This window comes from Oryctolagus cuniculus, chromosome 21 (genome assembly GCF_964237555.1).
Source record: "Oryctolagus cuniculus chromosome 21, mOryCun1.1, whole genome shotgun sequence".
NCBI lineage: Eukaryota > Metazoa > Chordata > Mammalia > Lagomorpha > Leporidae > Oryctolagus > Oryctolagus cuniculus.
The window spans coordinates 7,972,306-8,000,289 of record NC_091452.1 but is presented as its reverse complement, the minus strand read 5'-3'; the positions used below and the strand labels follow the sequence as shown (position 1 = coordinate 8,000,289).

Here is a 27,984-nt window from a genome sequence, read left to right as displayed (position 1 = left end):
AATTAGGACAGTAATTTATGGACGATTCCCTTACATGAATTAGGTCATCTATTTCACAACTTTACCTTTTATTAAATTGCCTAGAAAAGTTACTTTACATTGTTACTAAATCTCCCTATTGCATACTGACTATCAAAGGTGAAACTTTTCTTCTTTTAATAGTCAACAAATTTAAGAATTATCTTCTTATTCTTGATATTCACCCTTGAAATTGCTAGCACTACTGTTGACATTTGGCCTTCATTCTAGGAAATACAAAATTTCTTATGGAAGATCGAAGGCAAATTTTATGTTAAGACTGTGTCATTTCCATCACTTACGTAACCTCAAAATGATTCATTCCAGAGTATACTACAGGACAGAAGTCATCTGAGGATATTAATGTCCTTGTGTTATTCGTCAACTCTGGGTTACCAAGATACATGAAGTTTGTTTTAAACAATCCTGAAAACAGTGCCCTTGAGAAGTCAATAAATAACCCTGAAGAATATGCTAAAACCCCCAAAATCTAATATTAAGATTTTTATGTCTATGATAGTTCAGTTTTTTTCTAACATTTATAGTGAATAGTACAGAAAGCTTAAAAATGTTAATGTTTATGTCCATAAGATCACACACAATTTTACTACTTTTTGGTTTCATCTCAAAAAATATTTTCCTGGCATTAAAATAAATTCAAGATTACTGTGGTTTCGGAAAATGAACATGTAGGTCAGTATCTCCATATTTCTACTTGCTGTATCAATTCTATTTGGCTCCTGTGTTCTAGATACTTCTAAGGTCTACATTAGCACTTGCCGTGCATGTTCACACAACTTCTCCTTGGAAAGATTATCAGCTGGTATAGCAACAACTGCATCTGAATTTTCTTCTCAAAAAAATAAATTGGTCTAGTCCAGCCTTCACAAAGCTCAGTAGAACCACCCTACAAATTATCTCCCAAAAGCTGGCAAAAATAATTCAATCACAGGAGACAAACCCTCCATTCTAAGCAATGCCTACCAAAAGGTCTGTTCCTTTCTCAAAATCCCAAAATAACAAGTCAGTGCTTGTTACTTCCATCTTCAGTTTTCCAACACATCAGAAAGATCTCTTCATGTCTAATTTCATAAATCAAAGCACAAATTGGCTAAATCTAAAAAGCACAATATGTGCCATTTATTAAGACCAACAAGAAAAAGAATTCAGATAAGGAAAAATTTAGAACTGAAGCTCACTTCTACAGTTTTCACAGAACAGAATTATCAGGCTAACTTCAGGGTCAATCAGGTTATCAGTTCTAATAAAAGTAGGAAGTTTAAAAGCCAACATGTATAGTCTGAGAATTCTTAACATCTATTCATCTAGCTGAGGTCATACAGTCACAATATGTTTTTCCAAATATTCCACATAATTCACTGTACATGCTTCAGGATTATACTTTGACCCAATTCAATGACCCACTGTGCCTAGTAATCCAGGTAAACTTATTTTTAACCTGGATATAAATATACAAATACTCATCCTTAGTCCCCAAAACAGACCAAAGCACGTTGACAACTTAATTAAAATCATGACCACATGTCCTCAGTGCAATAGAGGGCACCTGCAAAACCCACAGCTAACATCATACTTCCTGGTGAAAGACTGACTGTATGCTTCCCCAAGAACAGGAACAAGACAAGGATGTTTGCTTTTGTCACGTTTTAACTGAAGACTCTAGCCAGGGAATTAGGCTAGAAATAAAAGGCACCCAGACTGGAAAGAAGTAAAAATATTTGTAGATACACAATGTTATATAGAGAGAATCCTAAGGAACCATAAAAAACATTACTAACCTAACAAATGAGTTTGGCAAGACTGCAAGTTATCAGATCAATACACAAGAATCAATTCTATTGCTTCACTCTGGCAAAAATCCAAAAACGGGAAAAAAAAATACACAAAAACACAAAAAACACCCAACTCCAATTCCAAATAGTTCCTTCCAAACACCAATAAAATACTTAGGAATAAAGTTAACAAAGGAAGTACAAGACCTGTACACTAAATGAAAGAAGTGTTAAGATATTTGGGTTCAGCGTTGTGGCACAGTGAATTAAGGTACCACATGCAACACTGGCATCCCATATTAGGTTTTGTTTCAAGTCCTAGATGCTCTACTTCTTAACCAACTCCTTGCTAATGTGCGTGGGAAAAAGGCAGAGGATGGCCTAAATGTTTGGATCCCTGCCACCCATATGGGAGATCAAGATGAACTCTTAAAGGGAATGGAAAAAAATTTTGCAAATCATATCTGATAAACTAGATATGTAAAGAATTTTATTTTTAAAAGATTTTATTTGAAAGGCATAATTACAGAGAGGGAGAGAGAAAGGGAGCGAGAGGCAGAGAGAGAGAGAGACACGGAGAGGGGGAGAGGGGGGGTCTTCCATCTGCTGGTTCACTCCCCAGATGGCCACAACAGCCAGAGCTGGGCCAATCCAAAGCCAGGAGCTTCTTCTGGATATCCCATGTGGGTGGAAGGGCCCAAAGACCTGGGCCATCTTATACTGCTTTCCCAGGCCACTACAGAGAGCTGGATTGGAAGTGGAGCAGCCGGGATTCAAACCGGCACCCACATGGGATACCAGCACAGCAGGCAGCCCCACCATGCCACAGCACCAGCCCCCCAAGAACTTTTTTTTAAAGATTTTTTATTTATTTATTTGAATGGAGAGTTACAGAGAGAGAGAATTTAAGACAGAAAGGGTGAGATTTTTCACCCGCTAGTTTACTCCTTAAATGGCGGCAATGGCCAGAGTACGGTCAGGAGCTTCTCCGATCTCCCATCTGGGTGCAAGGGCCCACACACTTAGGCCATCTTCTGCTGCCTCTCCAAGTACATCAGCAGGGAGCTGGATTGGAAGTCGAGCACTGGGACTCGAACCACTGGCACCCAAATGGGATGCTGGCGCTACAGGTGGCAGCTTTACCCGCTACACCATGGTATTGGCCCAGAAAAGAACACAGTTCAACATTAAAAAGAAAAAAGGGCAATGGATCTAAACAGACATTTCTTCAAAAACAAAAGCCATACTAATGGACAATAAGCAGTGAAAAGATGCCAACCATTGTTAGCAAATTAGGGAAATGCAAATAAGAATCCTAAAGAAAATAAACATGTATACATAAAGAAAGGCCTGGGGCTGGCACTGAGGTGTAGCAGGTAAAGCCACCTCCTGCACTGCCAGCATCTCATATGGACGCCGGTTCAAATCCCAACTGCTCCACTTCCCATCCAACTCTCTGCTACACCCTGGGAAAGCAGCAGAACATGGCCCAAGTCCTTGGGCCCCTGCACCCGCATGGGAAGACCTGGAGGAAGCCCCAGGCTCCTGGCTTTGGATTGGCGCAGCTCAAGCCATTGTGGCTAACTGAGGAGTGAACCAGCGGATGGAAGACTGACCTCCCTCCCTCTCTCTGGCTACCTCTCCTTCTCTCTGAACCTGAAGCTGGTTCAGGAACCAAGTAGCCAGGGCCGGCGCTGTGGCACATTGGGTTAACACCCTGGCCTGAAGCGCCGGCATTCCATATGGATGCGGGTTCAAGACTCAGCTGCTCCACTTCTGATTCAGCTCTCTACTGTGGCCTGGGAAAGCAGTAGAAGATGGCCCAAGTGCTTGGATCCCTGCACCTGTGTGGGAGACCCAGAGGAAGCTCCTGGCTCCTGACTTTGGACTGGCACAGCTCTGACCATTAATGCCAACTGGGGAGTGAACCAGCAGATGGAAGACCTCCTTGTCTCTTTCTCTACCTCTCTGTAACTCTGCCTTTCAAATATGTAAATAAATCTTTTTTTAAAAAGACTTTTATTTATTTGAGAGGTAGAGTTACAGGCAGTGAGAGGGAAAGACAGGAGAAAGGTCTTCTATCTGCTGGTTCACTCCCCAAATGGCTGCAATGGCCAGACCTGTGCCCATCTGAAGCCAGGAGCTTCCTCCAGGTCTTCCATGTGGGTGCAGGGGCCCAAGGACTTGTACCATTTTCTACTGCCTTCCTAGGCCATAGCAGAGAGCTGGATGGGAAGAGGAGCAGCTGGGACTCGAACTGGCATCCATATGGGATGCCGGCACCACAGGAAGAGGATTAATCTACTGAGCTACAGTGCCCGCCCCATAAATAAATCTTAAAAAAAAAAAAAAAAAAAAAAAAAAATCCCAAAGAGACGCCACCTGGTGGCTGAAACAAAAGCTGGACAGCAGCAGACACTGCTGAGCAGGAGGAGGAATTAGAAGCGGGCGCACTACTGGCAAGGATGTGAAACGTACAACACGTGGAGCAGTATGGCAGCTCCTCAAAGTGTTAACATCAAGTTACCATGTAGCCTAGTAACTTCATGCTTAATACATAACTAAGAGCAAAACTATGTTCGCACAACTTGTAACATATGTGCATAACAGCATTATTCATAGTAGCACCAAAGGGGAAACCCAAATATCCATGAACTGATAAATGGATAAACAAAATGTTGTGTATCTATACAATGGACTATTATTCAGCAGTAAAAAGTAATGAATACACTATCTACACATGAATGAAGTACTATACCCAACATGTATCTTGAAAGCACATGCTAAGCCAAAGAAATCCATCACAAATAGCTATATATCCAATATTCATAACAGGTAAATCCATAAACACAAGGTCAACTGTGGTTGCCAAGGACTGTGGGGACTAACTGCTAATAAGTATGGAGTTTCTTCTGGGAAAAAGCTCTGGAATTCAACAATAATGTGACACTATTATTCTGCAAATAAACTAAAACCTAACTGTATACTCTTAAATTTTATAGCATATAAATTCTATCTCAAAGGTGTTTAAAGAAAATTGTGACTTGGGTCTTTGAGAAGTTGACTTATAAATATGCTATATATACATTTGCAAAACATACTGCATATTCTCTAACAAATTAACTGTCATTGAAGGCAGAGGCAATAAACCCCACAGACCCAGTTTCCTTAACTGTAAAATGTGAAAACAGTATGTACCTAGAGAGTGGCTGATGATCAGATAATCACTTAAAAATTGGGAGGGCTGGCACAGCTAAGGCTGCTGCCTGTGAGGCCAGCATCCCATACAGGCAACCAGTTCAAGTCCTGGCCGCTCTGCTTCCAATCCAGCTCCATGATAATGGCCTGGGAGGGCAGCAAATGATGGCCGAAGCTCTTGGCCAATGCACCCACTGGGAAACCCAGAATAAACTCCTGGTTTCTGTCGGGCCAGTCCTGGCTGTTGTGGCCGTTTAGGAAGTGAACCAGCAGATGGAAGATCTATCTCCGTAACTCTGCCTTTCAAATAAATGAACAAATAAATGAATCTTAAAATAAATTTTAAGAAAATTGAGGGCCTGTATTGTGGCCTAGTGGGTAAGCTACAGCCTGTGATGCTGGCATCCCGTAATGGTGCCAGTTAGTGTCCTGGCTGCTTCACTTACGATCCAGCTCCCAGCTAACACACCTTGGAAAGCAGCAGATGATCCAAGTTTTTGGGCGCTGCCACCCACATGGGAGACCAGATGAAGCCACGGCTCCTAGCTTTGGCTGTCAGGCCATTACTGCCACCTGGGGAGTGAACCAGGGTGAAGGACCTCTCTTCCTCCCTCTCTCTGTAACTCTGCCTTTCAAATAAATCTATTACAATTTTTTACTTATTTGAAAGGCAGGGAGAGATTTTTTTCATCTACAGACTCCTTACCCAAATGCCTACAACAGCCAGGGCTAGGCCAGGACAAAACCAAAAGCCTAAATTAACTCAGTCTGGATCTCCCATGAGGGTGCACATCAGCAGGAAACTGGATTAGAAGTGGAGCCAGGACTTGAACCAGGTTGTGAGCATCTTAACTGTTGCACCTAACTCCTGAACCTCACGGAGAACTAACATGCTTGGTAAGAGTTCTTTTTTTTTTTTTTTTTTTTTTTTTTTGACAGGCAGAGTGGACAGTGAGAGAGACAGAGAGAAAGGTCCTCCCTCTCTGTTGGTTCACCCCCCCAATGGCCGCTCTGTCAGCACGCTGCAGCTGGCACACCGAGCTGATCCGAAGCCAGGAGCCAGGCGCTTCCTCCTGGTCTCCCATGCGGGTGCAGGGCCCGAGCACTTGGGCCATCCTCCACTGCACTCCCGGGCCTCAGCAGAGAGCTAGGCTGGAAGAGGAGCAACCGGGACAGAATCCGGTGCCCCAACCGGGACCAGAACCCAGGGTGCTGGCGCCGCAGGTGGAGGATCAAGCTAGTGAGCCACGGCGCTGGCCCGGTAAGAGTTCTAACAGCTAATGTGGCACATTTCTGCTCTTAACAGGGCTCACTGTCTAGTGGAATTATGAGTATTTAATAAAATATCTGCATCTATCTACAACTAGATTATAACTTCTGTTACACATTGCTCAGCTGGAATGGTGGAAATTCAAGAATAGGGGCCAGTACTGTGGTATAGTGAATAAAGCTGCCACCTGCACTGCCGGCATCCCATATGGGTGCCGGTGCACATCCCAGCTGATCCAGCTCTCTGCTATGGCCTGGGAAATGAGTAGAAGATGGCCCAAGACCTTGGGCCCCTGCACCCACGTGGGAGACACAGAGCATCTCTTGGCTCCTGGCTTTGTATCGGCGCAGCTCCAGCCGTTGCAGCCATTTGGGGAGTGAACCAGTAGATGGAAGACCTATCTCTGCCTCTCTAACTCTGCCTTTCTTTTTCTTTCTTTCTTTTTTTCTTTTTTTTGACAGGCAGAGTTAGACAGTGAGAGAGAGAGAGAGAGAGAGAGAGAGAGACAGAGAGAGAGACAGAGACAGAGAAAAGTCTTCCTTTCCATTGGTTCACCCCCCAAATGGCTGCCACGGCCGGCACACTGCACCAATCCGAAGCCAGGAGCCAGGTGTTTCCTCCTGGTCTCCCATGCGGGTGCAGGGCCCAAGCACTTGGGCCATCCTCCACTGCCTTCCCGGGCCACAGCAGAGAGCTAGACTGGAAGAGGAGCAACCGGGACAGAATCCGGCTCCCCAACCGGAACTAGAACCTGGGGTGCTGGTGCCGCAGGCAGAGGATTAGCCTAGTGAGCCACAGCACTAGCTCTACCTTTCAAACAAATAAATCTTTAAAATAAATAAATAAATAAATAAAGGATAACAAAGAAGAGCTGCATGTCAAAGCCCTGCATATACTTCCAGCAAGACGCCAGCACTTTCCATGAAGGAATCAGAAATAGAAGAGAAGCAGATTTAAGTGTGTGTGTGTGTGTACTGCTTACTAGTGGTAGCATCATCACATAAGATGAGGGCAAAGGGATTTAAATTCATCTTTTTAAAAGCCATCAACTCATTGTTTTTGACTACTAAAAGAAAGGGAATGGCTACCAAAGGCCAAGGAAAGAGGAAATAAGTAGTCCCTGTTTCAGTTGGGGAAGAAGAAAATAAATAAGGTAGATTCCAAGAATATGCTATTGGTCAGCCATTATTTGTCCTTCCCACACCAAACTACACAATACAAGGAGTGGAATTTCAGAGCAGAATAAAGTTGGGAGATCAGGGTTACAACTAAAGCTTTGCCAGTGTGAAATATGTGCACCGCACAACTTAAGCTCTGCAAAATCTGCAATCTTCCAAAATGAGGAAAGTTTGGTGGTGTTGAAAACTGAATGACTGGATAAGAAAGGAAAAAACCAAGATGATTCTCAAGTTTCTCTCAGTTAACTGAGTGGTTAGTAAGACCTCAGAAGATGGAAAAGACTGGTAAAAATCAAAATCCACAAAGGGTGGCATTGTGGTTGAACAGGTTAAGTCGCTGCCTGCAATGATGGCATCCCATAAGGGTGTCAGTTTGAGTCCCGGCTGCTCCACTTCTGATCCAGCACTCAGGAAACAGCAGCAGAAGGCCCAAGTCCTTGCAACCCTGGCTGCTGAAACCATTTGGGGAGTGAACCAGTAGATGGAAGGTCTTTCTACCTCTCGCTGTCTCTATAACACTCTGCCTTTCAAATTAAAGAGAAGCTGGCATTAATTTACTTCTTCTAAAGGGAAGATGCCTTGAGGTCTCAAGATTACCTTTCCACTAACTGGTTTTTTACAGCCACTTACTAATGAAAACGTAGGATAAACACTTTGGAGATAATTTCTCTAAGTTTTCAAGTAGACTCAATATATTAAATATCCCAACTAGCATAAAAATGCTCAAAATATTCTTGAGAAGCTAAAGAATATAATACCTAACTAAGCTGGAGAAACGGTAAACACAAAGTCAAACACTTTTATCTGTAACCCCACCTTCCACAGGTATACACAGGGTCTTTCACAGAGTTATTAGAAAATGCTTTTTTTTTTTTTTTGACAGAGTGGACAGTGAGAGAGAGGGAGACAGAGAAAGGTCTTCCTTTTTGCCGTTGGTTCGCCCTCCAATGGCCGCTGCGGCCAGCGCGCTATGGCCAGCGCACCACGCTGATCTGAAGCCAGGAGCCAGGTACTTATCCTGGTCTCCCATGCGGTGCAGGGCCCAAGCACTTGGGCCATCCTCCACTGCACTCCCGGGCCACAGCAGAGAGCTGGCCTGGAAGAGGGGCAACCGGGACAGAATCCGGTGCCCTGACCGGGACTAGAACCCGGTGTGCCAGCGCCGCAAGGTGGAGGATTAGCCTAGTGAGCCGCGGCACGGGCCGCATATTCCCTTTAATTCCTCTTTCCCCACAACTTTTTGAAGAAGCTTCCTATTTGGGGCCGGCACTGCGGCACAGTGGGTTAAAGCCCCAGCCTGCGACACCGGCATCCCAAATGGGCGCTGGTTCTAGTCCCAGCTGCTCCACTTCCAGCTCTCTGCTGTGGCCTAGGAAAGCAGTACAAGATGGCCCAAGTGCTTGGGTCCCTGCACCCGCGTGGGAGACCCAGAAGAAGCTTCTTGCTCAGGATCAGCACAGCTCTGGCCGTTGTGGCCATCTGGGGAGTGAACCAGCACATTGTAGACCTCTCTCTGTGCCTCTTTCTGTAACTCTTTCAAATATAATAAAATAAATCATTTTTAAAAAGATGTATTTATTTTTGCCAGGCCGAGTTAGACAGTGAGAGAGACAGAAACAGAGTTATAGGCAGTGAGAGAGAGACAGAGAAAGGTCTTCCTTCCGTTGGTTCACTCCCCAAATGGCCGCTATGGCTGGCGCTGCACCGATCTGAATCCAGGAGCCAGGTGCTTCCTCCTGGTCTCCCATGCGGGTGCAGGGCCCAAGCACTTGGGCCATGCTCCACTGCCTTCCCGGGCCACAGCAGAGAGCTGGACTGGAAGAGGAACAGCCGGGACTAGTACCCGGCACCCCAACCGGGACTAGAACTGGGGTGCCAGCCCAAAATAAATCAGGAAAAAAAAACAACCTTCGTATTTGTAGAGAAGTCAAAGTGTCTTCCTGTTGCTTCCTTCCGTAGTTACTAATACCATCACAACAATGCACCTCAACTAGAAATCTTACCACAATCTTTTTTTTTTTTTAAAAAGTGTTTGTTTTTATTTATTTACTTGAGAGGCAGTGCGAACTCCCATCCATTTGTTCACTTAGGCCAGGGACAGAGGTGTGGAAGCTGGGAACTCAATCCGAGTCTCCTGTGCAGGTGGGCACAGACCCACTGCACCGAGTCATCATCACTGTCTCCTGGGGTGTCAGAAAGAAGACAGGGATCCAGCGTTGTGTAGCAAGTAAGGCCGCTGTCTGCAATGCCAGCATCCCATATGGGTGCTGGTTTGAGTCCTGGCTGCTCTACTTCTTAACCAGCTCCCTGCTAACATGCCTGGGAAAGCAGAAAATGGGGTACGTGTACCCACATGGAAGACCCGGAAGAAGCTCCTGGCTGGCCCAGTCCTGGCCATTGTGGCCATTTGGGGAGTGAACCAGCAGATCGAAGATCTCTGTGTCTCCTTCTCTGTGTAACTCGGCCTTTCAAATAATAAATGTAGGGAAAAAAAAAAAGAATGAAAGCTAGAATGAGGAACTGAAGCCAGGCATCAAACCTGTGTGCTCCCAAAATGGGACTCCGGCATTGTAACTGCCAGGCTAGATGTCCGCCTCAATTACTGTGATTTTTAATTTTGAAATTATGCCAAAATCAAGATTTAAAAAATCCAATAGCCAAACACCTCACTCAAGAATTATATAACCATCAATTCAATCTGAGAATCACAAATGAAACTTCCTATTTATGTCAAGAACAAAAGCCTGAATAGTCAATAACCAGTGTCATAGCAAACTGCTCACCACAACCAGACATCAAGTTTTACCTCTCCAGCACTTGAGTTAGACAGTTTATCTCAACTAGTAAGCATAATCATTCAAAATATCTTGTTTACAAACAAAACTTTATCAACAGTAAGAAACACTCAGTTTGAAATAATCTTAGAGGAAACAAGATTTGTTTGGATAGTAATAACATGTGTTAACACAAGTAATACATGAAGGTGATCATTTTAAACATAATTCTAAGCCTTGTGATGAGGACTGCATTCACAACACTACCTAGAATAAAAGAAAAATTACAAACTCAACTTACCTGCGATTTCTACAATATCACCAGGAACGATGTCTTTAGCTTTAATGCGCTGTACACTCTTTCTGTCCTGCCGATACACTTTGCCCATTTCAGGCTCATACTCCTTAAGGGCTTCAATTGCATTTTCAGCATTCCTTTCCTGTATGGAAAAAACACAGCAATAAACAACTGCCTGCCACAAGTATTTACAGCCTGAGCAACAAAAAAAAATTTTGATAGATTTAGACAGTGAGAGAGAGACAGAGAGAAAGGTCTTCGTTTTTCCATTGGTTCACCCTCCAAATGGCTGCTACAGCCGGCGCCCTGTGTCGATTCGAAGCCAGGAGCCAGGTGCTTCCTCCCGGTCTCCCATGTGGGTGCAGGCCGAGCACTTGGGCCATCCTCCACTGCCTTCCCGGGCCACAGCAGAGAGCTGGCCTGGAAGAGGGGCAACCGGGACAGAATCCGGCACCCCAACCGGGACTAGAACCCGGGGTACCGGTGCCATAGGCGGAGAATTAGCTAAGTGAGCTGCGGTGCAGCCAAAATTTTTTTAGAATTTAAATCACATGTAATCAAACACTTCACAATTTTAACTTTGTTTTTTAAAAAGAGGTTCATATATTCATTTGAAAGAATAAGAGGGAGAGAGAGTGAGAGCTTCCATCAGCTATTTCACTCCCTAAATGTTCGCAGCAGCGAGGGCTGGGCCAAGACAAATCCAGGAGCCGAGAACTCCACCTGCATCTCCCATGTGGGTGAAAAGAGCCCAAGTACTTGAGCCATTTTCCACTGCCTTCCAAGGGAGCTAGATCAAAGTACAACAGCCAGGACTCAAACTGGTGCTCACAGGGATGCCAGCACCACAGGTGGCAGCTTAAGCACTGTGCCACACGCTCAACACGAGCAATTCTTGCTCAAACAATGACATTCCATGCAATCACGGCTGTTCCTGAAGACCCAGGACACGTGAGTGCCATGACCAGGGCAAGTGTGAACCCGTGGTCTTACTGCGAGCCCAAGCCATTCTCCCTCCTGGTTCAGCCTTTCTCCATAGTTCCCGAGCTCCCCCATGGACTCTCCTCTCAGACGCAGTCAATCAAACCATGGGTTTCATCACTAACTGCTGTTGACTACACAGGCATCCTACCACTAATATGAAGGAATAAAATTTTAGAGTTTTAATTAAAAAAAAAAAAAAGCCCACAAATGACATTTCTATTAAACATTTCACATCTTAATAAACATTTTATAAAGGTACTGATGACTGTATATTAAACATGAAAAGCCCCCAAGGAAGGTGAGGAAAAGCACTTACAGAGTCTGCTGTCCATAAGCACGCTGTGAAACAGCCTTTACCTCCAGCCACACACAAAGCCACACCATTTAAACTGATCCTGTCTCACAATTAAGGTAGAACAACGTAATCCTCTCGAAGTGGGTGCCCTGTGACTATGGGTGTTGCACACACAGGTTTACCACTTCTAACTTGAGGACAGTAACAGTGCCTACACCTCAAAGTCTGTGCACATTACAAGTTATATGTAAATTCTTAGACCATGTTTTGGCACATAGTAAACGTTATGAGTGAGGAACTAAGAAAGTCACTTGTCATAAATTCTAAGACACAGAATGGTGGAGAACAGTGATAAAGACCAATGTATGGCTTGAATCTCATCATAGCACTCTAAGTCACCTTCTCATAATACCACATGAACATATTAAGATTTTTTTCTTCCTAATTTCAAAATGAATGACATAGAATCAAACACATCTAAAGGGAATTAAGCAACCCAAACTGAAAGATAAGCACATAAGCCTCATGTTTGATACATGAGTCCCTGAAAGAGTAGAGGATACCTCCAATTTGGGAAACCCATGGTAAAAATTCATTTCAATAGCTTATCAGATACATTTTAAAAATGAGTCTGTGTGATGGGGCCAGCACTGTGGTGTAGTAGGTAAAGCCGCCACGTGCAGTGCCAGCATCCCATATGGGCACCAGTTCAAGTCCCAGCTGCTCTGCTTCCAATCCAGCTCTCTGCTATGGCCTGGGAAAGCAGTGGAAGATGGCCCAAGACCTTGGGCCCCTGCACCCACGTGGGAGACCCGAAAAAAGCTCTTGGCTTCTGCCTTTGGATTGGCACAGCTCCGGCCATTGTGGCCAGTTGGGGAGTGAACAAGCAGATGGAAGACCTCTTTCTGTCTCTGTCTCTGCATAACTCTGACGTTCGAATAAATAAATCTTTTAAACGAATGTCACTATTAGAAAAGTCCCTTAAATTTAAGTTTAATTGGAGAAAAATAAATTTTGAGCATTACTGCCAAACACAGTAAATTTAAAACAAGCTTTTTTAAAAAGTGAGAATTAGTCCCCTAGAATTTATGAATTATGGGTGCTGTTTACTGTTTCCTTTTCTCAATCTTCAAGGTTATGTCAGGTAGGATTTGACTGGACTGCTCAAAGTTAAGGAGATATACCCAAAATACTATATTCTTCTTCTACTATTACTTAAATTTATTTTTATTTATTTTTTTATTTTTTGACAGGCAGAGTGGACAGTGAGAGAGAGACAGAGAGAAAGGTCTTCCTTTGCCATTGGTTCACCCTCCAATGACCGCCGCGGCTGGCGCGCTGCGGCCGGTGCACCGCGCTGATCCGATGAAAGGAGCCAGGTACTTATCCTGGTCTCCCATGGGGTGCAGGGCCCAAGCACTTGGGCCATCCTCCACTGCACTCCCTGGTCACAGCAGAGAGCTGGCCTGGAAGAGGGGCAACCGGGACAGAATCCGGCGCCCCGACCGGGACTAGAACCCGGTGTGCCGGCGCCGCAAGGCGGAGGATTAGCCTAGTGAGCCGCGGCACCGGCCAACTTCTACTATTACTACAACTACAAACCAGCAAAGGTATATTTAAATTAGAAGCATACATTTTAAAAAATGTAAACTACATTATCTTGGGACCGGCACTGTGGTGTAGAGGGCTAAGCATCTCACATGGGCGCTGGTTCAAATCCAGCTGCATGCTAATGCTCCTGGGAAAGCAGCACAAGATGGCCCAAGTCCTTGGGCCGCTGCACCCATGTGGGAGACCTAGCTCCTAGCTTTGGACTGGCCCAGTTCTGACCATTGCAGCCATTTGGGGAGTGAACCAGTGTATGGAAGATTTTTAACTGCTTTTCAACTACAAAAAAAAAAAAAAAAAACAAAAAACAAAAAAACAAACTACATTATCTCATACCCCAAGGAGGACAAAGATGACACTTAGAATCACTTAACAGCCTCTCTGGCCCTATTTAATTCAATCTATCAAAGGAATATTTAGAATATAGAAGAGGAAAAGCAATAAAGTAATCACAGATTTAAATAGATTATACCAGAAACAGATAAATTTGGGGAAACACAAATATATACCTTACTACAAAAAAAAAAGGACTTACTATAAAATTTATTGCAAACTTAAAAGGAAGTCTAAGATTTCTCCTAGTTCTGAAAGGTGACAAGCCTCCCCCCATCTCAGCTGTATCTCCTACTCAAATCAGACTGGCCGAAATGTCATTCCTCAAACACGGCTGGCAACCTTCTGTTCATTCCACTCCCTCTCTGGAATAATCTCCCCATACAATTTCATATAATACAGTTCACAACTGCTGGTTACCACCTCCAAGAAGCCTTCCTTGATGATACTGGGGAGAAATGGTATGAACCTCTCAAATCAACCAACACTGTAATTTTCCCCAATTTCTAGAAGGCAAGAACTCTCCAGTACCACCCATACCACTCAGTGTACCACGGAAAAAGGATTAAGACTGAAGAGCGCTATTCTCTTTTTTCAAGCAGTAAGCTTACTAGCCAAGCTGGATGCACTCATACACCTGACAGACGGATGGCACCTCAGGAAACAACCGAGAGCTGTGTTACTCTTTTTTAAACTAAAGACAGATCTCAAAGTCTTGTGAAAACTGTCATACAATTTTATTTTATTCAGCTCAGCCTTGGCCCAGGTTCTAATCCCTGATTATCTACAACCACCTGAATGGTCTTTTGAGAAGTCACTTAACCACTCTGAAACTCAACATCACATTTGTCATCTGACAAGAGCACCGTAAAAATGAAATAAATGGATATATACATTAAGTATCTACCACAGTAACTGTCACACACCATTTAATAAAAATACACATTAGCAGCTTGAAAATAAGGACAAACCTAGGGGCTGGCAGTAGGTTAATCCTCTGCCTGCAGCACCAGCATCCCATATTGGCAGTGGGTTCGAGTCCCGGCTGCTCCTCTTACCATCCAGCTCTCTGCTATGGCCTGGAAAAGTATGGAAGATGGCCTGGGAAAGTATGGAAGATGGCCCGAGTCCTTGGGACCCTGCACCCACGTAGGAGACCTGAAAGAAGCTCCAGGCTCCTGGCTTCAGATCAGTGCAGCTCTGGCCATTGCGGCCATTTTTTGGGGAATGAACCAGTGGATGGAAGACCTTTCTGTCTCTCCCTCTCACTGTCTGTAACTCTACCTCTCAAATAAATAAAAATCTTAAAAAGAAAAAAAAGGACAAACCTGTTGTTATGACTATTTCTTTTGACTAAATTATTCACAAAAGGATAATTTCTACTTTAGTATAAATATGCCAAAGAAAAACAAAAAATGAGAAGAGGAAGATACCAGTTCAAAGTTCTTATAAGTAGTCCATCTTTCTATGAGCACATCACATGAAGATCTTCCTGTATCACAGAGATACCAGTTTATAATAATTGCAACAGGACTAAGTATATTTATAATGTGTCTACTATAAGAATGGTAGGTACACTATGCAATCTTCAAAGGGATGACTACATCCATTATAAACCTAAAACAATAATATTTAAAACTGGGGGCTGGCGCTGTGGCACAGTGGGTTAAGGCCCTGGCCTGAAGCGCCGGCATCCCATATGGGCCCAGGTTCTAGTCCTGGCTGCTCCTCTTCTGATCCAGCTCTCTGCTATGGCCTGAGAAAGCAGTAGAAGATGGCCCAAGTCCTTGGGCCCCTGCACCTGCGTGGGAGACCTGGAAGAAGCTCTTGGCTCCTGGCTTCAGATCAGCACAGCTCCGGCTATTGCAGCCAACTGGGGAGTGAACCAGTGGATGGAAGACTTCTCTCTCTATCTCTACCTCTCTCTGTAACTCTTTCAAATAAATAAAATAAATCTTTAAAAAAATAAAATAAATAAAATAAAATAAAACTGACATATTACGGGGCCGGTGCTGTGACATATAAGGTTAAGCCACTGCCTGTGATGTGCCCCATACGGGCGCAGGATCAAGTCCCAGCTGCTTTACTTCTGATCCAGCTTCCTGCCAATGCAAATGGGAAAGCAGTGGAAGATGGCTCAAGTGCTTGGGCCCCTGCACCCATGTGGTAGCTCCTGGCTCCTGGCTTTCAATCGGCCCAGCTCTAGCCGTTGCAGCCATTTGGGGGGTGAACCAGCAGATGGAAGATCTCTCCCTCCCTCTCTAATTCTACCTTTCAAATGAGATCAATAAATCTAAAAAAAAAAAAAAAAAAAAAAAAAGATAAAGACACTGAATAGTTCTCCCATTTTCTGGTTTCCTGAAGTAGCTTCTCTTAAAGTCCTTGCTACTATGAAGAATGAACAATTTTATCCGCCAAATATACATGTATGAGAGGTCTAAAATTTTGTCATTAAATGGACAAAAGAAAAAATACACATAGATGTTTCACAGGCATATTTTTACTAAACACATCAGGCGAAACAAATAACAGAGAGATTAATGCAACTAAAACACTTGCATAAATTTCTGCTTACCTGCCATACACCCACGATGGCATTGGCTACCAATATAAGCAGAATTACAAAAGGTTCTACAAAGGCTGTAATGGTTTCTTCACCTTCTTCAAACCAAGCCAAAACCTAAAGGAGAAATAGCACATTAGAATCGTTAATGTGTTTTTAGGCTTAGTTCTGGCTGTAAAGAATCTATGATACAGACAAGACCTCTTTTCTTACCTTCTCTAGAACAAATCGTGGAAAAATGTAATACATAAACAACCAGCTTATGTCCCATTCACAGTAATTCTGGGGAGTCAAACATATGCTTCTCATTTACAATATCCTATATATATATATAAAATTATAGATGCTTCTCATTCATAATTCCATATATATTAATTATTAAATTCCTGGTTTTATTAAAATAAAAGGCAGTCATCAACAGCCTTGTTGATTTGGTTAACGTTCACATCAAATAAGAATATACAGAATAAATTCATAGTCAAATCAATTTGGTCACTGAGTCAATTTCTTAAATTTATTGCAAAGAGGGACAGAGGGAGGAAGAGTCATACAGACCCTTCCCTCTCACAAAGACAGGAAGTGCTCCTGCTGCTGACTCACCCTCCAAGGCCCAAAATGGCCTAGGACTTTGCCAGGCTGAAGATCAGAGCCTGAAAATCAATCCAGGTCTAAGTGGGCAGCAGGGAGCAGGGAGCCATGATCTGTTGCCTCTCGGGGTCTGCACTGGCAGAAGGCTGGAATCAGAAGTCAGAGCCAAGTATCCAACTCAGTAACTTAAATATGGGATGCAGGCATTCTAAACAGGCAGGCCAAATGCCCACCCCAGCTCAAATTTTAAAGTAAAGTAACATCTCCCACATCTTTTCAGTGGTAACCCTGAAGTTCATCTCAGAATTACTGAAGTGTCCTGAAATCAAGAAGGTCAGCTTCCATGACATCCAACAGCTACATACCCTTTTCAGAAACGACTCATGTCCAACAAAGCTTCAACTGGATACAATGCTGACTCAAGAGAATTACACTTTTAGCTCATACAACCATAACCTTAGGGTTAAAAACTCAAGAGCCCACTGTATTTTATATGCAAGCAGTAATAAAGGTGGCAGAACAGAACTCAATACAACAAATCTTCATGATAAGGAACAAGGTAAAGAATAATCTAAATGGCTAAAAATTTAACCAGGACCAAGAACCTTGAGAGACGCCAACCGCCACTAGATTTCTGCGGAATCCCACCAAGTCAAGAGGAATACCGAACATCTCTAATCATTCGATTCAGGAGGTGGGATCTGCTTTCCACTCTTAAAACATTGCAAACATTGTTTAAAATGTGCTTATTTTATAACCAAATCTTTTCTTCAAATGATCTAGTATTTAGGAAACAATGGAAGCACTCTTCCTGATGATTTATGATTCTAGTGAAAACATCTGACAACATTTGTGCTTACAATACTATGAGTTTTTACACAAATAGCAAATGAACAGAAAGATGATGAAGGCCAAGTGCTAACATGAATTTTTCAAGTGAAAGGAGCAGCAACAAATTAACAAGAAATATCAATTTGAGCAGGGCGGGGGAGGGGGACAGCCAAACCAGGTCCTGACAGATGCCAACTGCCACTGACAGCAGTGAACCAGGGCAGGCAGAAAACCAGAACGAATGTGATAAATGCTGCTGCAAGCTTTCACCAGGGCACTCCTAGTGTTAAGGCCAGGCCTAATGCCAGAAAGAAAACTTTTCTAGGAAGTTATAAATTTTGATGGACATAGGATCACAGCTGCTCTGATACTAACCTTTTAAACACTTGCCAAGGAGAGCATATCAGAAATAAGAAACTTAATTAGCTCTTAGGAGAGAAAAATTGCTCAACTTGAAAAGTAACTAGGGCCTTTCCAAAAGGTCAGTGAGGCATTAGCAAGTGTAAGATAAGCTTCACACCTTGTTAAGGCAGCTATGAATTTCCCTCTTGGCAGCCAAGCCTGGGGGACAAACTTAACGCAACATCCTGGTAATAGCCGGAGGAAGCCTACCACAAGCTGCAACAGGACAGGAGCAAACCTCCAATTTTCCAGTGTGCAGTTCTTTTTCACAAGTGGTATTTATCAATGATGTAAGAGCTAATCTGGACAAGGCAGTACCTTTTCTGCTACAATGACCTTAACTATTCACATGTAGGAAACACAGGCATTCATATTGTTAATTGAAGCTTCTACAGATACATTAATTAGTGCTTGATAAGAAACTAGTGGGGCCCCGGCGCCTGGGCTCACTAGGCTAATCCTCCACCTTGCGGCGCCGGCACGCCGGGTTCTAGTCCCGGTCGGGGCACTGGATTCTGTCCCGGTTGCCCCTCTTCCAGGCCAGCTCTCTGCTGTGGCCAGGGAGTGCAGTGGAGGATGGCCCAGGTGCTTGGGCCCTGCACCCCATGGGAGACCAGGATAAGTACCTGGCTCCTGCCATCGGATCAGCGTGGTGCGCCGGCTGCAGCAGCCATTGGAGGGTGAACCAATGGCAAAGGAAGACCTTTCTCTCTGTCTCTCTCTCTCTCTCTCTCACTGTCCACTCTGCCTGTCAAAATAAAAAAATTAAAAAAAAATAAAAAAAAGAAACTAGTGGGTAAATCTCCTGATAAGATAGTGCCCAAACCTTTCAATTAACAGCCACCTGTTTCCTGAATACTTTAAAATGCATACTTCAAAACCATAAATAGCCAGAGAACTAAATGCTACACTCCAAAATGAAGATGAACCATATTTAAATAACTAATAACAAATCCAACCAATCATGTTGAGACCATGTTGTACCTTCTTTGCTTTTTTCTCCTGAAAAACACTCAACACAATAAATCTTAACAGAACATGGGTGGTATAGACAGGCAGATTACATGACCAAAAACTCCACTGAGATGGGAAAAATGAGAGGGGAAAAGGGAAGAAAATTCGATTAGTGAAATTACCACTTAAGTGCAAGATGTCTTATTAGCATGGTAATAAATAAGCTCAGTACATAAGTAAGGTTTACTGTATAAAAACATATTTATGTAGAAAGAGGAAATATTTAAAAAATCCTGAGACTATGCTGAATATAAGGATTATGCTGCTGTAGCCTTTCATTCACTGTTGCACTGTAGGGGCCGAAGAGTCTTGTACATAGTTGATGCTGAATACTTTTTTCTTTCTTTTTTTTTTTTTTTACAGGCAGCGTTAGACAGTGAGAGAGAGAAAGGTCTTCCTTTTTCCATTGGTTCACCCCTCAAGTGGCCAGCGCGCCGGCCAATCCGAAGCCAGGATCCAGGTGCTTCTCCTGGTCTCCCGTGCGGGTGCAGGGCCCAAGCACTTGGGCCATCCTCCACTGCACTCCCTGGCCACAGCAGAGAGCTGACCTGGAAGAGGGGCAACCGGGACAGAATCCAGCGTCCCGACCAGGACTAGAACCCGGTGTGCCGGCGCCACAGGTGGAGGATTAGCCTAGTGAGCCACGGCACCAGCTGATGCTGAATACCTATTAAAGACATGTATAAATAAAAAATCTCACACAACCTTTAAAGTACAAGGCCCTAAACGGCAGTATAGACTTAAAACATTGAGTCAGCAAAAAGGTAACCAACTGCATAATCAAAGGCAAAGGCAAGTAGAAGAAAAGGCTACCACAGTGTAACTGCAGGCATCAACAGCCTGTCTACCTTCCCTCGAACTTTGTACATAGAGTAGCAGTACCCACCTTCTGTGAGAGCTCAGTTATCAAGCAAGTTCAAAGTTTCCAATCTGCCAAAGCTATTCAAAGTAACCACTTGCAGAGCAAGTGTTTAGCCTAGAGGTTAAGACCTTGGCGTCCCACATGAGAATGCCTGGGTTCAATTCCAAGCCCTGGCTCCTAAGTCCAGTTACCTGCCAATGCAGACTCTGGGAGGGAGTAGTGAAGGCTCAGCAATTGGGTCCCTGCCACCAGAAATGAGCTCCTGGCTTCCAGCCCAACCCTAGGTACTGGGGAATAAAAGTATCCGTGGGCTTGCCCTGTGTCTACCTCTCAAAAATTTTTCAGTAAGTACTTGGCTTAGGCACTGTGGCACAGCAGGTTAAGCTGTCACTTGGGATCCCCACATCCCTTCTCTGACTCAAACACTTATCCCTCTGTTGCCCAAATGGGAGACTAGATGGAGTTCTGGGCCCCCGGCTGTTGCAGATATTTGAGGAGTCAATCTACAAATGGAAGATCTCTATCACCCTACCTTTCCAATAAAAAATAGAAAGCACTTCCTAACAAACGCTCGACTATAATTTAAATTTGGTAAGACAGGGTAGGATCCAATTTTATTCACAAAATTAATCTCTGCACAACACTGTTAACTTCTGACAGGAAGCACAATAAATAAAATTAAACTCTAGATCAAGGAAAAAAGACATGATTCACTCTAAACTGGCAGACCGTAACGATACTGTGACTCAAATATCCATACACAGGAATGGGCATTCAAGACCCTAAGAAGCAAACACAAGAGATCACAAGCACATTTTGCTCCTCCATGTATCCTCAGAAACTTACAATCTTCCCTTGGCACTAAAACATTTGATCAATAAAAGAATAAATTTAGATTAACAATTTTTTTAAAAAGAAGAAATGAATGAGACTGGGAGGAGAGGAAAAGGGGAGAGCGAGAAGGAAGGGTGGGAGTGTGGATGGAGGGAATAACTATATTCCTAAAGATGAAATTTGTATTTCTAAAAAAAAGTTTAAAATAAAGAAGAAATGGAAATTAAAATTTTACAAAAATGATACAAAGGATCACCAATAAGTGGTGTGGTTATTTTCTGGGATGGCAAATAAAGTCATTAAAAAAAAACACACACACACAAAAGGCACTAAAAGCAGAGAGATCGAGAGATCGAGAGATCGAGAGAGAGAGAGAGAGAGAGAGATCTGCTGGTTCACTTCCCAAATGGCCACAACAACCGGAACTAGGCCAAACTGAAGCTGGGAACCAGGAGCTTCTTCCAGGTCTCCCACACGGGTGCAGGGGCCCAAGGACTTGGGCCATTTTCCACGGGTTTCCCAGGCATTATCAGTGAGCTGGATCAGAAGTGGAGCACCCAGGACTCAAACTGGTACTCACATGGGATGCTAGCACTGCAGACGGCAGTTTTACCCACTATGCCACTGCACTGGCTCATTTTCTTCTGATCGGGATAGAACGTTCACAAAAAAAATTCTTCAGGGCCACGCTGTGGCTTAGTAGGCTAAGCCTCCATCTGTGTCGCTGGCGCACATACCAGCTGCTCCTCCTCTGAACCAGCTCTCTGCTTATGGCCTGAGAAAGCAGTGGAAGATGGCTTGCTTGGGCCTCTGCACCCAAGTGGGAGACCGGAGGAAGCTCCTGGCTTCAGCCAGGCTCAGCCCTGGCTGTTGCAGCCATTTGGGGAGTAAACCAGTGGATGGAAGACCTTTTTCTCTTTCTCTCTCTTTGTAACTCCACCTCTCAAATAAATAAAATCCTCAAAAAAAAAATTTTTTAAACCAATCGGTATATGGCCCATTTTAAAAATAATTGAAAAGAAATGAGAAAAAAAATTTCAATCACTACTTAATTTCAAATGTTTAATATATTGTTTTGAGAAAATCAACGTCAACAGATTCCAAATATTTTTAAAGTGCTCCCAAAACAAACTCACATGAACATCTGTGGTATCAAAAGTACTAACACTGGCCGGCGCCGTGGCTCAATAGGCTAATCCTCCACCTTGCGGCGCCGGCACGCCGGGTTCTAGTCCTGGTCGGGGCGCGGATTCTGTCCCGGTTGCCCCTCTTCCAGGCTAGCTCTCTGCTATGGCCAGGGAGTGCAGTGGAGGATGGCCCAGGTGCTTGGGCCCTGCACCCCATGGGAGACCAGGAAAAGCACCTGGATCCTGGCTCCTGCCATCGGATCAGCGCGGTGCGCCGGCTGTAACGGCGGCCATTGGAGGGTGAACCAACGGCAAAGGAAGACCTTTCTCTGTCTCTCTCTCTCACTGTCCACTCTGCCTGTCCAAAAAAAAAAAAAAAAAAAAAAAGTACTAACACTGCCTAAGAAGAATTAAGAACCCTTTCCAAGAGGCCAAACAGGAAGAAAAGGACACATTCACAAACCAGAAAGATACAACTGGAAAGCTGAGAGGAGCACCAGCCTGGAAAGTTTTAGTAGCATTTTAGTCAATTAAGTAGTTGAGGTGGAAATAGCAGTGGAGGGTATAAAAAGTTATGCAATTGTTGAGAGAAGGTTTTATGATTTAGACAGATGCAACTGAGATCAACACGCCCCAGGCCTCACCTCCTTTAGGTCTTTTCTTAAATGTCACTGTCTCAGGCTTTCCTGTCCAGCCTATTTGAAAAGCACACTCCTCTCCCCATAGAACCTTATTTAGGCCCCCCGGCTTTATTTTTCTCAACAGCACTATCCTCCAAGTAAGGGATTTCTGTCCATTTTATTCAACACTCTATCACTATTGTCATTGGTGCTCAATAAATAAAGGAAGCAGTGAAAGAGGAAGGAGGGGCCAGCACTGTGCACAGCGGGTGGTGCTGGCATCTCATGTGGGCACCGGTTCAAGTCCCGGCTGCTCCACTTCCAATCCAGCTCTCTGCTTATGGCCTGGGATAGCAGTGGAAAATGGCCCAAGCGCTTGGGTCCCTGCATCCGCGTGGGAGACCCGGAAGAAACTCCTGGCTTTGGACTGGCACAACTCTGGCCACTGTGGCCCGCTGGAGACTGAACCAGCAGATGGAAGACCTCTCTCTCTGCCCTTCAAATAAATAAATCTTTAAAAAAAAAAAAAAAAAAAAGGAATGAGCAAGGCAGGCATTTCAATTAAACCACAGAATGTGTTAAATGTAGGGTGAAGAGGGTAACCAAGGAGAGGATGAAAGATAAGAGTGAAATAACAGAGGGTCTTGAATGTCAAATTAAGGGATTTATCATGTCCATATGCTTCCCTCTTCCAATCCAAGTGACCTTTTAAAAAAGCCGTTTTGATAAACATTGCAAATCAATTAAGCTTTATCCCTATGGATCTCTAGTGTCAAGTATTAATGCAATTTCTTACATTCTGTCACAGCAAAATATTAACTATTGTTAACAGTTTACTACTTAGTTTGATACTTGAACTATTTCACTAACACCCTTTTTAAGAGCATTATCTGATGATGTATTACGTATAGACTGTTAGAATTGCCTATTCCATTCTCCAGAAGAACTCCTTCATTCAATCATGTCTTTCCTGTTAAGACAATACGAATAAACTACGACAAAAGACTCTGTACTCTTTTTTGAAAGATAAAGAAATGAAGAATGAAAAGGTCAAGTGCAATGTAGCAGCAGTGCCAACACCACAGGAAGTCAATCAACAAAACAGGTTCTATATCCACTATTTCTTGATCAAACAAACCAAATTAAGTGAATTCTATAGCAAAAGTACTTTCTAAAACCATTCTTTTGCTATTTAGTCACCCACAACACAAACATTTTAACATAGTTCACTTCTTGGAAGTTACCAAAAAGGAACTAAAAGTCCCACTCCAAGATACAGCTCTAAAGCTATGTGGCAAGGTCCTACCGTACAACAAACTCAAAGAATTTATTTTAAAACCCATTTGAAAATATCAAGAAACTGCAAACTCATCACTTACACACAACATTAATTCTACATGCTAATAAAAAGTCCCAGTCAAATTAGCCACTGAAATAGACACCCTATTCAACCCAAAGAGCCAACAGCTTGCTATTGTAACATCACGGGTATCATTTCCAACACTGCTTCAAGTTATCACACCAAATAATTCAGTAAAAACTGTTTTGCCTCTGGTCTGCATATAGCAGTTCTACCTTTGGGTTGTATATACTAACTTTGAAGGTCACCGATCACTTTGGATTTTAACTGCCAAAACAAAGACTATTTCAGAATTATGTGGCCAGGTTAACTTAAATCTTATACTATCTCCAAATGTATCATTCACTCTGCCTCTCCCCTGCACTATATTGAAACTACAGTTAATCAAACAGCTCTATTCATTTATCTTAACAACAGACATTTGCTAGGGGGAAAATTTTTTTTAATTAATCACAGAAAGACACTTAAGAGGTATGGAGTGATTGAGTATGCTGAATGGCCTGCTAGGACAATGTTTTACTCAATGAAAACCACAGAGAAGACTGAGGACTGAATTATTAACTACATACTATGTGGCTACACAGCATCAAAACCTCATGATAAAATGGATGCATAGAATTACTGCAAAGTTCATCTCTTGCTGCTTCTATCTGCTTCAAAGGTGAGTATAAAATTCATCTTTTGCCTGAATTAAATGCCCACTGCTTGGTTTGTTTAGTTCTCAAATTAGTCTTCTTTGGTATGTTGCCATAAAAACTTAGGTAGAATCCTGGGACCTGCATACACCCAAATGCACAAAAATGTAACCTTGAAACAGTGCCATTTGCAAAACTTGAAAGTACTGCACTTGAGTGAATTTCACTTCCCATCATGGATTAAGAATAAAATACTGTAATTTAAGATCAAAAGATGTCTCATGCTGTTAGGATTAAGAACATCTGTGTCCTAGTCTTGACCATTTTTAGGAAAACTACCCAGAGTTCTACTACCCACAAAAAAATGCAATAAAAATACTAAGCAAGAAAAAAGTTAATAACGTAGAAATATTCTTGCCCTCCCTCATCACCTTTTTTCTGCTGCAGTTCTTTGCATTTCACTAGTTTCTTAGCAACCATACAGGACCTAAGTGGGTAAGCATATACAGAACCAGAAAAAAAAAATCCTGCCTTTCTTTTTAAGACTTAGAACAAATCGTCCTGAATCTTGTCTTATCAACCTAGGAATCACTCAAGACAGGGGTCTAGATAAAGATACCACCTAACTAAAGGTCAGTGACCAAATTTGGTCAACAGTGGTGCCATCACTGCCGTCATCATTCTTGTCACTGTCAGGAACAATTGTCACCTTGCCATTACCAGGAAGGGAAAGCAACTGGAATATTCCTTTGGTAAGTTCTATTTACAGAGTATAAAGAGCCAACATCACCTCAGTGTGATCTTATAACATGATAGCAAAGAGAAGAACCCAAAACAGAGAAGGCCTCCGAACCAACGAAGAACTTTCTGATACCACAAGAATTTATGAGACTCTGGCGCACTGGGGGAATGATTTCTAACGGCCCTGTAAATGTCAGCCATCTATTTTCTGAACACAAATGAATTCATGTGGCCTGTTTGTAATTTTAAAATACCTGGGTTGTTTAATTTGTTTTTAAAACATGGAGACTCAACTTAAATCTCCAAATGTTTTCACTGCATGGACATCGTTGGCTTTCTGGTTTACCTATGGAGTATTTTCAGCTTTTGGAGGAAAGAAAACAAATTTTTCTGTACTTACAAAAGATATACATGCTGCCAGCAATAAAATTCTAACTAGTAAATCTTCAAATTGCTCAATCACAAGTTCCAGCAAGGTTTTTCCTGTTGGAAACAAACATATTTGTCATTAAGTGTCATCTTAACATGCGCACACACCGCCACACACACACACACACGAAAGCAAAGAACAGGACACGTTAAGATGACCTACCTTCTTCAGCCGGTAACTCTGGATAATGTTGAAATTCACCAGGCAACGTTAAGAGGCAGGAAACAGAAAAAAAAAAAAATTAGTATTGTCTTTCTAAAAACTGCAAAGACTACATGTATCAACGTGTCTGAAAGACCTAGCTACGGGAACTTTTTTTTTTTTTTAACATCCCGAGCGCGTACTGGTACCCCCAGGACACCTGCCCTGCTCCTCATCAATGAACTCGGGTCTAACCCAAGCGCAAGCTCATTCAGGGCTCCCGAGAGGAGGAGCCGGCCTTTCAGCTATGTCATCACCCCGCCAGATGTGTAACTCTGGGTGGCTCCTCCACCACACCGACGCCTCATAAATCGGCTGGGGACGGGGAGACGTCTCGCAGGGCCCGGCGCAGCTGCGGGAGACGCGCCTCAGCCTCCACAGGGGGAGGCTGCCGCGCAGGCGGCGCGCCCGGAAGGTCAAGGGCTCGACCCGCGAGGAGGCCGCGCAGCGCCGGGGCCCGACCCCGGACCCCCGAGCCCGGGGCCCGCCGCTGGCAGCCCCTCGCCCGCGGGCCCCGCGCCGCCGCCTGCAGCCGTCGGCGGGCGCCGAGCCGAGACCCACGAGGTGGAGCCCGGTCAGCCATCTTCCCTGGCTCTCGGGCCGGCGCCGCGCCGCGCCGCGCGGGGGTCCCCTGCAGCCCCCGGCGCCGGGCACCTACCGTTGGAGCCCCATCTCTCCTTGAGCTTCTTGACCTGCTCCAGGCTCAGCCCCGTGCTCTCGTTGACGCCGAAGTGGCCCAGCACCTCCTCCACCGTCTTTGTGTGCGCGTTCTCCATGGCTGCGGGGGCCCGGCCGGCTTCGCCTCCCGTCCCCGCGGCCTCGTCGCCTCCGCCTCGCACTCGGGCCGCGGGCTCGTGCCACCGCGGGCGCCCCGGCGCCGACTGGCCGCTCGCCCTCCTCCCGCTGCCGCCGCTGCCGCTCCGGCCGCTTCCGCCTCGCCGGGCGCTGAATCACCCCGCACCCCCTCCCCCAGACAACCGCCCTCGGGCCGCCCGGGCTCCGCAGGGCGGGCGGGGGGCTCCCGACCCTCCCCTTCCCTCGTCAGAAGGGAGGGCCTCCTTCGCCCTCAACCGCCCGCAGGGAGCGCAGGCCGCGGCCCCCGGCCCCCTCCCCGCTGTCCTGCGGCGGCTCGCGGCCCCGGCCGGGCCGGAGGAGGGGGCGCCCGGCCGACCCCTGAGGGCGCAGCGGAGCGAAGGCGGCGAGCCGGCGGGGCGGCGAGCAGCGCGCTCGCCCGGGTCCCTCAGCTCCGCACCCCCGGCAGCGGCGGAGGAAACTGCGGCGGAGCAGGAGGCGGCGGCGTCGGGGACGGCTCCGCGGCGGCTGCTCTAATAGCATTTATCGGCCGCTGCCTCCCCTCTCGCCGCTGCCGCGGCATGTGGACGCCGCTCATTGGCCGAGAGCGCCCAGCGCGGCGCGGGCGGCGCGGCCCCGCCCCCTCCCCCCGGCGCCCTCCCTCGCGCGCGCCTCGCGCCCACGCCGCCGCGCAGGCCCCGCCCCCTCCCGCGCACCGCCCCCAGGAACCCGGATCGAGGCCGCGCGCGCCGCGCCCGCGCAGTGGGCGCTGCGGCCCCGGGGGGCTCGGCGGAGGGCGAGCGCTCGGCGCCCTTCGCCCGGTGCGGGTCTACCGCCACGCGCGCCCGCGGATGCGCGTGGTGGGCGCGCGGTGGGCTCCCTGCACTCCGCGGCCCCGAGGGCCCTGCCTGTCCTCAGGGGGGTCTGTGCGGGCACGCAGTCCTCACGGGGCGCCCCCTGAGCGCGCCCGGCCGGTGTCCTTGGCGCGTACCCCCGCTGTCCGCGCGCGCTCGGCGTCCTCCAGAGCCCCCCGCGGGCGGGGATTCCGCAGTCCCCAGCCCACGCGGCCAGAACCCCTCAGCGGCCACCCCGGGAACGCCGCATCCCACACCCGCAGCCGAGGGCTCCCGCGCGCGCCGGCCCGGCTTGCCCCCGCGGGCTCGGAGCCGCGGCTGAGGGAACCCCGCTCGGGGAGGAAGCCGGTGTGACTTCGGTTTTCCGCAGCGCGCGGGGCT

At 45.4% G+C, this 27,984-nt stretch overlaps 1 protein-coding gene across 2 annotated transcripts in view; it reads right to left on the bottom strand.

Annotated features, from left to right (window-relative positions):
• Positions 1-27,342, bottom strand: part of ATP2A2 (ATPase sarcoplasmic/endoplasmic reticulum Ca2+ transporting 2) — a 70,314-nt gene extending 42,972 nt beyond the window's left edge. Inside the window, exons 1-5 of one of the 2 annotated variants that reach the window (XM_051826460.2) lie at positions 26,616-27,342; positions 25,919-25,936; positions 25,727-25,809; positions 16,325-16,429; positions 10,533-10,671 (exon numbers count right to left, since the gene is read on the bottom strand). In XM_051826460.2, the coding sequence (XP_051682420.1) occupies positions 10,533-10,671; positions 16,325-16,429; positions 25,727-25,809; positions 25,919-25,936; positions 26,616-26,733 (463 nt within the window). In that variant the 5' untranslated portion in view covers positions 26,734-27,342. 2 annotated transcript variants of the gene reach the window in all.
• Positions 27,343-27,984: the final 642 nt, after the last annotated feature.